At 38.6% G+C, this 12,362-nt stretch overlaps 1 protein-coding gene across 6 annotated transcripts in view; it reads left to right on the top strand.

Annotated features, from left to right (window-relative positions):
* The window catches only part of LOC104408773 (core histone macro-H2A.1), a 35,171-nt gene that overhangs the window by 10,851 nt on the left and 11,958 nt on the right, over positions 1–12,362 (top strand). Inside the window, exons 2-6 of one of the 6 annotated variants that reach the window (XM_010018480.1) lie at positions 546–652; positions 2,108–2,305; positions 2,573–2,600; positions 4,714–4,808; positions 10,994–11,093. In XM_010018480.1, the coding sequence (XP_010016782.1) occupies positions 546–652; positions 2,108–2,305; positions 2,573–2,600; positions 4,714–4,808; positions 10,994–11,093 (528 nt within the window). Of the gene's footprint in view, positions 1–545; positions 653–2,107; positions 2,306–2,572; positions 2,601–4,697; positions 4,809–10,993; positions 11,094–12,362 lie in introns of all 6 variants that reach the window. The other 5 variants (XM_010018485.1, XM_010018483.1, XM_010018481.1 and 2 more) reach the window with 5 other exon arrangements.

Below are 12,362 nucleotides of genomic sequence, written 5' to 3'. Positions count from 1 at the left end.
GGAAAAAATAAAATCATTGTAGTGTAGCAGCAGAGTTTGTATTTTTAGTGTCCCAACTTGGATGTGTGTTTGTATGCTTCCATAATGCTAAAATGAGAAAGTGGGAACAGCATCTTTTCCAGTGATAAAAAAGTAGAAGTGGTGCATGCCAGAACTCAAATTTATGACAGGTTTGAGGAGAAAAAACCTACAGCATATGTACATCTAGAACTCTGTCACCTGACAGGAGAGGGATCCTGGGACATGAACACACAGTGGCCTTGAGAACAACACTGTGAAGTCAAGAATTTAGGGGAACTGCTTTAAAAGGACAAAAAAGTAAATGCAATTTAGAACACAGGATTTGAAATGCTCATTCACCCTTCAGGGGTTAGACATTCAAAAAGAAAACTACAGTTTTAAAAGTGGATACCAATTGATGGTATTCTACAGCAGCCAGGAATAACAGGATCTAATTAAGATATCTTTTTGCATGGATGCTAAATAATACATTGATTTCTCTTAATGATCACATCGTAATTAAAAGGGGCTTACTTTTTTCCCAGCGGAAATTCTGGAATTGGCTGGAAATGCAGCAAGGGACAACAAGAAGGGTCGAGTCACCCCTAGACACATCCTGTTGGCTGTAGCAAATGATGAAGAATTAAATCAGGTAAGAAAAACTCCACCATGTGAGGGCCAGGATTTCCTTTAGGGCTTTTTAAATTGTCTTTCCATATAGCTGGCTTGTAACTCAAGACCTCTGCTTATTGAGTAACCCACCAGGAATCTGCTCCTTCCCTCACTAGCACACTGCCTGTGTAACTAACAGCAGCACTCAGCTTAATTATGCATTTCAGGACTCTTAAAACATGTAAAAATGCAATGGACATGTAACATGACATTTGCTTGCACTATTACAACCACTTATGTTACAGTTGGACGTTGTCATAAACTCTACAAAGACAGAAAAATCTTGCAGATGAGGTTTTCTGTTTGTTTTTGTTTTCCCCCTTATGTAGTTTAAGGCTTAGTGAGACCTATCCTGTTCCCATTGAAGTCTGTCACTGTGACCACAGAATTAAGAGCTCTGGAACTCTTGCAAGTCTGTGTCCTTTGTAGCTTTCAAGATGCTTTTAAGTTGGCCACAAAAAACTTGGACTTTATTATTACAGTGCAGTGGTGTCAGCCAGAGGCACTGGCAAAGATTAATGCACCTTTGTGTGAGGTGCTGTAAAAACACCTTTGAAAAGATACTTTTTCCAAACCTTTATATTGTGATGGGGCAAATAATATCCCCAAACCACCCTCCTTCTGGCTTTGTCTGAAATTTGGTAATATTTTCCATTCATCATCCTTTTGTAATCCTGGAGCCTCACTGAGTTATGGTTGGCAAGCAGTAAACACAAATCAGAAGGTGGGAGTACCTGAGGGACTTTGTCACCATTTGTATCCTCCTGGATTGTGAATAAGTCCCTGTTAGATGTATAAAAAATGGGTTAAAGTGGTTTTAAATACAGAACATGATATATTTCACCTCTGCTTTTAAAGGCTTGAATGAACTGCATACTTCTGATTCTCTTTTCTTCAACTACATAAAGATTTTCTTGAAGAAAGACTTCCAGGTATAGAGATTTGTGTGAATGTTACCCTCCACTTGAGATTTCTTTTTTCTATAGAAAAACAAGTCTGTTTTAAAAATGCACCTTCAAGAAAATTCAGCAGCTGGGACATACCACAGCATGGTACCCATTGCAGATGGACTTTGGGGTCCCATTTCTCTCTCACAGGCTGCCCTGCAGAGCCCTTGGGTCTGTGCTTGGGGCTGTCCTGTTGTCTCGTAGCTGGATAACAATCTTCATTTTACTGCTTCACAGAAACAGACCTTGTGTGAACTCAGGAGGTACTGGCAGTTACAAGCATGTGTGCAGGAAGAATACGTAATCCCTTTATAGTTAAAATCTAGCACACAATCAGCTTCATTTCATATATTTCATGTCTCTAAGGACAATGTGTTGAGTTAAATCTCAAGGCAATGTACAACATTTGCAGTAAATGCCATTTTCTGTTGATTGGTGAGTAAATGCTGGATTTGTCACCTGCAACTTGGTTTTTATTTTTTCATTAGCTATTGAAAGGGGTCACCATAGCCAGTGGTGGAGTGTTACCCAATATTCACCCAGAGCTGCTGGCAAAGAAGCGGGGATCAAAAGGAAAACTGGAAGCCATCATCACACCACCTCCAGCAAAGAAGGCAAAGTCTCCATCACAGAAAAAAACTGTATCAAAGAAAACAGGCGGCAAGAAAGGGGCAAGGAAATCCAAGGTAGAGTAATCTGTTCATTTTAAACCCAGACAAGCTTGCTAGTAGTAGCTGCAGGGAGCAGCACGTAGGGTAGATGGTTTGTTGCACATGTTGTTCACAGTAACGATGACAGCGGCAGCGTAAGCAAATGCTGAAGGGAGTGCTGCCCTCTCCCTACTGTGGCTGGAAGTCTGACAACCCTCTAAAGTGGCACAGGTCTGCAGGATAGACAGCAGGAAAGCTGCAAATACACTGTATGAAACAGTGTTAGGTGGGCACAGGCTGAAGACACAAAAAAAAAACAGAAGAAGGGAGTGTGTGGAGGCTAAGTCATGCATTACCATGAGCAAAGGAGATCATAGCGACTGGCGGGGCAGCTCTGCTGTGACTTGCAGGTGCCTGCATTGGGCTGGGCAGAGTAAACTCGCTTGGACTTTGTTCAGGTATTGCTATGGGCCTGCAAGAAACAAGGAATCCAGGGGTTTGGGATGTTTTTGGGGTTTTTTGGGTTTTTTTTCCCCCAAAAGTAAAGTCAAACTAAAGCAGCATTTTGCAATTTTAAATGCTGAAGAAAAACAACAGCCTAAGTCACTTGGGTTGTAGCAACGTATTCAGCTGTCAACATGTCAGTCCTGGTTTTGAGTGTTGTGATTTTTAATGCATTTTGGTTTGGTCCAGTTTGGTGTAAGGTTCTTCATAGTTAGTTGATTTGATGAAACCCAAGGAGTGTGAAATACCCCTGACAAAGGATGCAGTACTGCTAGATCAGGTAGCTGAGTCTCATGCAACACCAGAGAAACTGTATTGTGGCTACACAGGATGTCTTTGGGTGAGCTGAAGACTAACAAATGTCTTTCTCTGCTCTTAGTATGTTATAGATGAGACTATTCCATGTTTAGATTTGGGGTTTTATAAATTCCTGGTAATAAAATTTGAAATGTGATTTTGTTTGCTTTGCATAACAACTACTGTCAAGCCACAGGTAATGAAAGTGGAAAGAAAAGTACATGAATTTCACATGAAATGGACAGTGCATGTGAAAAGTTGCCTTCCAGCTCAAACAAAGCTTCTGTATTCATCCTCTATGTCTCTGTTACTAATTACTTGTCACTCACATGATAGTTTCACTCTTGTTTTGAACTGTTGAATTTAGTTTTCTCTCTTGGAACACGGACTAGCTGCCATTTCAAGTGCAGTACTTCTAATAGCCATGCACTAATAATTTCCCTAAATCTGGAATTTTTTCCCCTTACTTGATTACAAAAGCAGGAAGTCTGTTGTGGGTTTCTGTTTTTCTTCCACACAATAAACTGTATTGTCTGCTTACTATACTGGTATTTGGCTAACAGTAAACTCCTGGGGAATTGAAATAGGGCCCATGAAAATCTAATTTCCAAAACATTTGTGTAAAGCAAAGCATGGTTACAGCTTCTAGAAGCACCAATATACCTTTGCATTGAAGTCATTTTAGTTGCTCAGCCACAGATTTACTTTATATACTTTGGAAAGGGCCAATAGGAGAACAGTGGCTTGCTTAATATTCCAGGTGTGCTTTTTAGCTTCAGCACAGGTACTGCTGAGGCACCAAGTGTTTATATGAAATCATAAGTAGTAATTTTATTGAAAATATGAAATTATTTTTGGCACAGATTGACTTTATAACCACAGCAGTCAATTCACTGTCTCCATGAAACATCCTTTTCAAAATGTTCCTAATTCTCCTTTCTATTCAGTAAATGAATTCATTCCTGAAACCTGTTATTTTACTTCAGGAACACAGTTGAGAAAAGGAATGGTGGCGGAGGGGAACTCCCTCTCCACCTACAGCTTTAGTGGAGATAAAGGAAAGTGACAATGTTAAACAAGACAAGAAAATGATTCAGTTAATTTCCTACTACTAGGCAGGTGGAAAGTAGATGTATTCTTCTGACCCTGGCTGTAAGGATGGCCAGATTACAAAGCAGTATTTCTAAAACAGAACTTTGTGATGTCTGGGAGCTCCTCCCTTCACAGAGGGAGAGAATTTGCACTCTGGCAAGTCAGTTTTAACCTTAGAATGAATGTCTGTTCATGCATGTGAGCAGGTACCTTATCTTTTTCCACACAAGCCATTAGGAAACTGTTAAAAGTTTCAGCCTGTTTGTTTTCTTATTTAAGACAACTGTCATCTGAACTGTGCACTGTGATAGGCAAGAAAAGACTTATGTAGATATAAAGAGATTGGGGTCACTTTTCTTATTGATTCCTTCAGCTGTAATCAGTCACTTCAGTCAGACTAAAGGTTAAAATCTGAATGCTGGTGTTTGTACTGGCACTTTATTGCCTGTGAGCATTTATGGCATGTCATATATCTTAGTGTTATCAAACTGTTTCTCTCAGCCTTGAGTTAACTAATTAACTGTATTTTTGGAAGAAGAAGCAGGGAGAAGTGAGCAAATCAGCCAGTGCTGACAGCACAACAGAGGGAACTCCTGCAGATGGTTTCACAGTCCTGTCCACCAAAAGTCTGTTTCTTGGCCAGAAGGTATGCTCCTGCATTTTTCTAAATGAATACCTATTTCTCAGTACTGCTTAGGGAATACCCCCTTCCACCCCTCCCCTTTCCCCAAACCACCTAGGTACAATGGACATTTCCCCACTGAGCACTTGAGGAGATGTATGTTAATTTTTGAACAAAGAAGTTCTCTGAAACAACTTTTAAAACACTTTAAAAAGATACAGAAGAGTCTTCAAATGGCTTCATAAATACTCAAAGAGAAGGCAAGCCTGTGTGCTTGTATCTGTCTCACCTTATTCATAATAGCAGAATTGTTCCAGCTAACCTTCTGCCAAAGATAATCTTAAAAATGAACTGTCTTTTTCCAATGGGCAGCCTGCTTCATTGATGATGGAAATGATTTCCAGGTTTTTATCAAAACCTCTTTTAGACATCTGTTCATAATAGTGGTTTTATGTTTTGTTCTGCTTTGTTATTTACAAAAGTTAATGCTGTGTAATAATGAATGATGCTTTTTATGAAAAGCTAGAAGTCAACAATCCTTTTTTCCCTGTGAATATGCTTTGGGACATGGGGTGGTCTAATAGAAATACCTGCTTAAAGAGAGGATCCAGTTAAAGAGACAATTCATTAAATTAATTTGGTCTTTTATCTTGAAACCTGCCTTTAGTTCATGATAGAAAATTTTGTGAAGTAAAACTGCATCTTTCTTCTATCATTCAGTAATCAGCTCATTGTGTTGTAAGTCATAAAAGATGAGCCATTGTCCATTGTGGAATGCATCTCCTCTGACTCATTTTTATTTCATACTGAGGTTGTTCTCCATTTACCCTTCCACGGTTTGTTTGCTCAGTTTAACATGCATGAGAGTATCATTATTTTTTGCAAGAGTTTTGATTTTCCACATTGAATTTTACAGCTAGAGCCAGACTGCTGCTTTGGTAGGGACTTGTTGTTTGACTACTGCTAGGGGGCTGGTTTTGAGCATACTTAAAGCATTCTGATGACTAAATCAGAACCCCAAACTTATAAAATACATTAGTGTTTCAAGAAAGCAAGTAACGTCAGACTTTTGGACATGACTTTGAACAGCTTTTAGTTACCATAGGCAATCTGTAGTAACACCTAGTGGTGTCTTACCAGCAAGACTGACCCATCAAATCAGTTGGGCTTTGCTGCTGGACTCAGAAGGAGACAGTCTTAGGCTCCAGGACTGCTTTAAGCTGTGATGAGCAAAGCCAGTGCCTGTTGTAGAGCTTTCCAGTGAGTACCTTACACTGGGAAATGGACTTTCTGGCTTCCTCATCCACATGGAGGGCAGCCCCCTAGAAAAAATTAGTGGTGTGACATGTCCATCCCTGTACTGGTTCATTGTCAGTTAGCCCTGCACATGAGAGGAGGCAGGTTTTAGCGTTTATTTGTAACAAAAATGAAACCCTCTCCATTTGGAGAGAACATTCCAAATGAAATGGATTATTTTCTGAGGGGTAGAGCATGCATAGCTGCTGTGGAGATGTCTAGCACAAATGATAGTTGCTTCTGATTCCCTGGCAGAAACTGTCTTCAGAGGCAGTAAATGGTTAGTGTACAAATCTAAAGTTAGGCTCTGCCTGACAAATATAAGAATCTTCTGTATTCTGTGTGAGTTAAAAATTAAATTCTTGCCTTGCTTGAGCTGATGAATGATGTATTCATATCTCTTTTCTGATTTGTACCCCCAAAATAGCATGTTGAAACCAACCTAAATTCTTCTAAGACTGAAAATGTAGAAGGCTTAAAATGCAAAAACTCTTTACACTGTAATGATCAAAGAGATCTTTTTTAGCATAAAAATAACAACAACAAAAAAAACCACCCCATGGTGGCTTATTCCCAGAAATATTTTCAGACCATTCCCTAGAAATTATTTTCAAAATTACCAAAATAGTTTTGCTTTTCTTGTGTTAAAAAAGGCAAAGATAAAACTGTCAGTCATGGAACTGGTGGGAGTTGAATGCTCCTAAACATGAGGTGTGTTTTGCATGGGCCAGGAGATCCTGGGCGTGACAGGATGTCTGCTGCTACGTGCAGGTTTAGCAGCCTGCAAAAGGTGGTGGTTAGTTATTTAAGTGACACTTGGCAGTCCCAAATAAGTGCTATTTAGTTGGCAAATTTACAATTTCAATGTAACGATTCTCTCCAAAAACAGTCTAGTGACTTTTAATCTGGTAAATGCTTCTGCTCAGCCATTTCTACATGCAATTGCTGCTTAAAAAGATACTATTTGGTTCTTAAACTAGTTGTCTAAATTTAAGTCTGATGCTTAACAGCAAAAAATCACATTTGTTAGAGTTGTCTTAAATGAATGCCACAAGGTATTCATAAACATGATGAACTAAGAATTTTGTCAATAGTGATTGCAGACAGTAGAGTTGCAGTTTGATTCCTTAGATGTGTGTGTGTTGCTTGCTTGGAAAGCATGAGGGCAGAAGGGCAGGATCTTCCTTCTGTTCAGCAGAGCCTTGCTTTCCTTTAAGCAGCATTTTGAAGGAAGTTAAAATACACTAGTTTCTTGGATAGGGAGGACAGCGTGCTCAGGTTCAGCTGGAAGCCTGGAAAAAAAACATGACTCTGGCTTAGGCCAAGTCAGAGGTACTGTAAATCATCTCCTCTCCCTTTGTTGCCTTCCACATTTGCATAATGGAGGCACACATGGAGATACTCTTCACAATGACGGTAGGAAAGCTTAATATGTTAAAACATTTTGAGCTTTTCCATTTGAAAAGAAAAAATACTCATATAAATCAGAGTTATTTGATTTTTCTTGTATTTGTACATACAGATTTTCAGTATATTTTCTGTATGTTCTTAATAAACTACAGTGGAAACACAGAAACCTGAGACTGAAAAACCCAACCAAACAAATAATCTATATCTTTTGGACCTCCTGTGACATCTTTGGACACCTTTACAGCATGTCTCTTTGGTCTGCAAAACCACTACCTGTTAGATCAGGAAATAATGGACTAGATGTAGAAAAGGGAGAGAATAATCCTGTTCTTAACATCACATATTTCATAAGTATTTAATGGGAAAAATCTTCTTGGCTCCAAGCTTGCAGAAAGGAAGTGCGTTTGCAAGGAAGTTACATTTGCAGGTGTAGTAGGGCTTCTAATATCCCCAGATTTAATTACTGAAAACACAAATGAGAATGCTGCAAGCCTGGGTATTGCCCTGTTTTTAGAATGTCATTACTGCATTAAATCTTGACATGAAATCATTAAATCTTGCTGACATTCAGCTAGCAACTCTTAGAGGTTGGGAAAGGGCAACAAACCCTTCAGCTACACCTTTAGAAGTGTATCAGCGTGACACTAAGCATTAGAATCTAGCCAATAGATAAATGACTGCACGTCCTACAAGTGATGTCCTAATGGAAACATGATGTTCTGTACACCAACTAGTTTGTTTTTCCTGAGACAATTACAAAGTGGAGGCAGAGTTGTAAGACCTCGAGCCTTAGAGGTGGGGATTGAATTTCTAAGAGACCTCAGTTTGTTGTCTGCAACAGGCATATTCAGTTTTCTGTATGAAACTCATACCAGAAACACTCCCAAGACTGTAAAGGTAATTTTTTTCTGAAATAAGCAATGCAAGGCTTGGCTCAGAGAATATTCATGGATGTGCTAAGTGCCACCTGTATTTTATCTAACATGTAATTTAAATGTTACCTAAGGTTACGTCCATTATTTGCTGCACATGTATATATGCAAGTCATGCCTATTTATATGTTTTTAAGTGGCTCTTTAGGGGATCACTTCTGTCTAATACATGCTTCACAATACTGGGTAGTAAAATTGAGCAATTACTCACTGGAGGATTTAATTCTATAGGAAAACTTTTGGGGTGTTTTAATTGGTTTTGGCAATCACTAACACTGCATTGAACAGTGAATGCAAAAGTTTAGCTGCCATTCTAAACTGAGGTATGAATGGCTGTCAGTGATGGGCAGCTTTTAAAGCATTTTGATGTTACTGTGAAATTGAAACTTTAATTCCCACATAGTTGCTATGTCAGTCCCATATATGAGCAGGCACAGAGATAGGTTAGAGGTCTGAAACCAAAATGCTCTGCAGCCAGTACATCTGGGGCATAAACTTGCAGAACATAGGAATCAGAGCATCACCTAAATGAACAAAATATGCTTAGGAGCGTATTAAAATCTCCACAAAACAGTCTTTTGGTGTGTGCATGTGTTTTGTCATTGATTTTTTTTTTTATTATTATTATTATTTATTCTTATTTCAAAATTCATCAAGTTGTTTTTTAACATTTTGGTTTTTGATTTGACTTTATTTTTTAAACAGCAGTTGCTTGTAGTCAAACTCAAGACTCAAACTCCAGTATGAATAAGTCACCATGTGTGAAATATTAAAGGATTCTAAGCTATTTGGAAAGCAAGCCTGCTTAGATTTTATTACAAATTCCTCAGCAGACCCATACTTAAAGCAGGGCTGAATTGCACTTGTTTTTTAGCCAAAATAACCCTATTTTGAGGGAGCATAGTTTAGTCAAGCACCATCTGCAAATTACATGAAATTGCAGGCTTTTAAGAAGAGAAAGAAGTTCGATTCATATAATCACATGAATGAAATGGAAACAGTTTATTTATAAAACTTAAATACATGGATGTTGGCCTCCTTAAATGACCCATTCACTTGTACTGGTTTCATGAATTAGTTCATATTCCCTATTAAATTTAAGGGACACAAGGAGAAGATTTGAAGAGTTGTGTTTATAGAACATGGAATATAAACCAAGAGACAAAATTATTATTGATGAGACAAATTGCTGTGCCTGAACGTTATGCTTCAGAGGTTGAACGTGGTGGGTTTGGGATTGAAAGGAAAGCCTGGCTTAGCTGCAGCTGGCTTCAGGGCTTGCATAAATGAACGAGAACTTTCTCTACTATGAGTAGGAAGCACGCTGTGCTGTCACTTTACACCTCTAAGCACTTCCAAATAAACATCCTTACTAGTAGGACACGGCAGGATCAGTTCGTTACTATTGCTGGTCTGACTTTTTCATTGACTTCTTATTTTATACAGTACTTCGTAAGTCTTGCTCAAAATGTGGTGTTAGAAGTTGAAATCTGCACTTCCTCATGTTTCATTAATTCTTTTTATTCTTTTAAGAACAGGTAGTACAGATGTGAGGTTAATCGCTAGATCTCATAGAATGGTTTGTGCTGGAAGGGACCTTAAAGCTTATCCAGTTTCAACCCCCTGACACAGGCAGGGACACCTTCCATTAGAGCAGGTTGCTCCAAGCCCCTGTGTCCAGCCTGGCCTTGAACACTGCCAGGGATGGGGCAGCCACAGCTTCTCTGGGCACCCTGTGCCAGCGCCTCAGCACCCTCACAGGGAAGAATATTTTCCTCATACATTATCTGTGCTGACTTCCTCAATTTACTGTGTGCCCATGAGAAATCCTTCCAATTTTGTAGCAGTTAAGAGAGAAATTGAAAGGTGTGTTTGAAATACATGGTGTTAGAGGAGCTAATGAGCATTAATGGACGGGGGCAAAATCTCTATTGTCATAACTGACAAAAGGAAATAAAGCAAATAAAACCGAGCAATAAGCATATAATAGTGGCTGCTTATGGGACATTCCCAGCTGATTCCAAAGGCTGCAGAACTGTGCAACTGAAAACTGAAATGCTGCAATACAGAATGTGGTGACCACTCATAAGGAAAGAAAAGGGAACATGTCCCCTTGCTAGGCTGGAGGAATTGCTGGAGACACATGTGCTTTCTCAAGGATGTGCTCATGTTTACTGGCTTAAAGGAGGAGGAGCATCTTTTATCCAAGTTTCAGTGCTCAAGGGTCATGGCATGTTCCTGTAACTGGTACTTAAAGAAATGATCAGGGTGTCCTTCATCTGTACTTTGAGGAGAAACAAATACCCTCTTATAAAATAAGAATCCCAGATAGTGGTCAGGTTAAAGCCAAAGTAGACCTTGTTAGTTCATGTCCTCCCAGTGTGAACAATGTTTGAGTCTTGTGTTTGAATTTTATTTGGATAATAACCCTCCTTTATGACCTGCCTTTTATTTTGCATATTTGTTTGCAGTGATGCTATCTCCATCTGTGTTGCAAAGCTCACTTTTCTGCAGCTTCTCTGTGATTTCCCAGCTGTCCTGTTATTTCCCACCTCATGCTTTTCTTTTCAGCTGAACCTTATTCACAGTGAAATCAGTAATTTAGCCGGCTTCGAGGTGGAGGCCATTATCAATCCTACCAATGCTGACATTGACCTTAAAGATGACCTAGGTAAATGGGGCATGGGTTGACACAACTAACGGTCACATGGAAATTATGGAACCCAGAATTTACTCTTTAGGGCTTCATACATTTAAAAAGAGCAGAAATTCAAATCCTGCAGGTTCTGTTTTGTTAAAGAACTACATTCAAAATCCTTTTTCACCAAATCTGAACACTCGCAGCAATTGCCAGTCTTCCAGTTGATTTTTGTTAAAACAAAACTTATAAATTCTTTTCCATAATGATCATATGTGACTGTTAGCTATTTTGGGGGGTTTCTTATTTGGATACTTTGAGGACTAAAATACTACTTTGTCAGGTTGTTTTCAAAATAAGCAGTTTCTCCATTCTCACTGCAATCTGGGGTTTTTTTCTGATACTCAGAATAGGCATAAATATTTCTAAAGAGGAATGATTAATTCGTTATTCCCAAATCTTTCCTACTTCAGTTTCATGTTTAATTCAGTCAAATAATTTATTTCCATTCCATTTCAATTAAACCTTGGCACTTTCACATTCAGCTGAAAACAAATACTGATGTTATACCAACAATGAACTTGTAGATGGTGTATCGCTTCTAAAGCTTCTGTCTTGTTCCAGATTGAAAAATAAGTAAATCCTTCTTCAACAGAAGTCTGTTCTTCAGCAAAAGTTAAAGAAAAATTAACTGCCATGCATTAAGTACTGCATTCCCTTCTTATTTGAGTACACCTGCTGCTGTCTTGGCTTTAAACTTCCTTAATGGAATACACCCCATAATTCTTCTACCGCATTTCCTATGGGAACATACACAGTAATTTAACAAGAAAAAGATTTAAATCAGCCTTTCCCAGAAATATGTACATTTTTACAAGTGTCTCAGCCATTCAACACAAAACTAGAAAACGTGCCTTAACCTTTAAAATACAAGAACAATCATTTCTATTTTTTAAAGCACATTCAGCACAACCCTGTCTGGAAGTATAAGGTTTCCTCCATATGAAGGGGACTGTCCTTTACAGAAACAAAATGATGCATTCTATCCATATGAAGCTTAGTGCCTGTCAGCTTATTGATGCTGACAAAATGGAGAAACTAGTTATTTTGTTTGGCTTGATGATCCTGAATTTCTTTTTTTAAACAGATTCCATATTTTAGTGTCATGCTCTGTGGGGAACTGGTTGTTCTAGGTTTCTGCCAAGTGAAATGGGGTATTAGCTGATTTTAAAACTTTGGAAATGATCTCATGTGATTGCTCTGACGTGTCATTTTAACATTTATTTGATCATGTCATACTCA

The sequence above is a fragment of the Nestor notabilis genome, unplaced genomic scaffold, assembly GCF_000696875.1.
Source record: "Nestor notabilis isolate BGI_N333 unplaced genomic scaffold, ASM69687v1 scaffold3597, whole genome shotgun sequence".
NCBI classification, from domain to species: domain Eukaryota; kingdom Metazoa; phylum Chordata; class Aves; order Psittaciformes; family Psittacidae; genus Nestor; species Nestor notabilis.
Note: the sequence above shows the minus strand (reverse complement) of the source record. Positions and strands in the feature narration are given on the sequence as shown.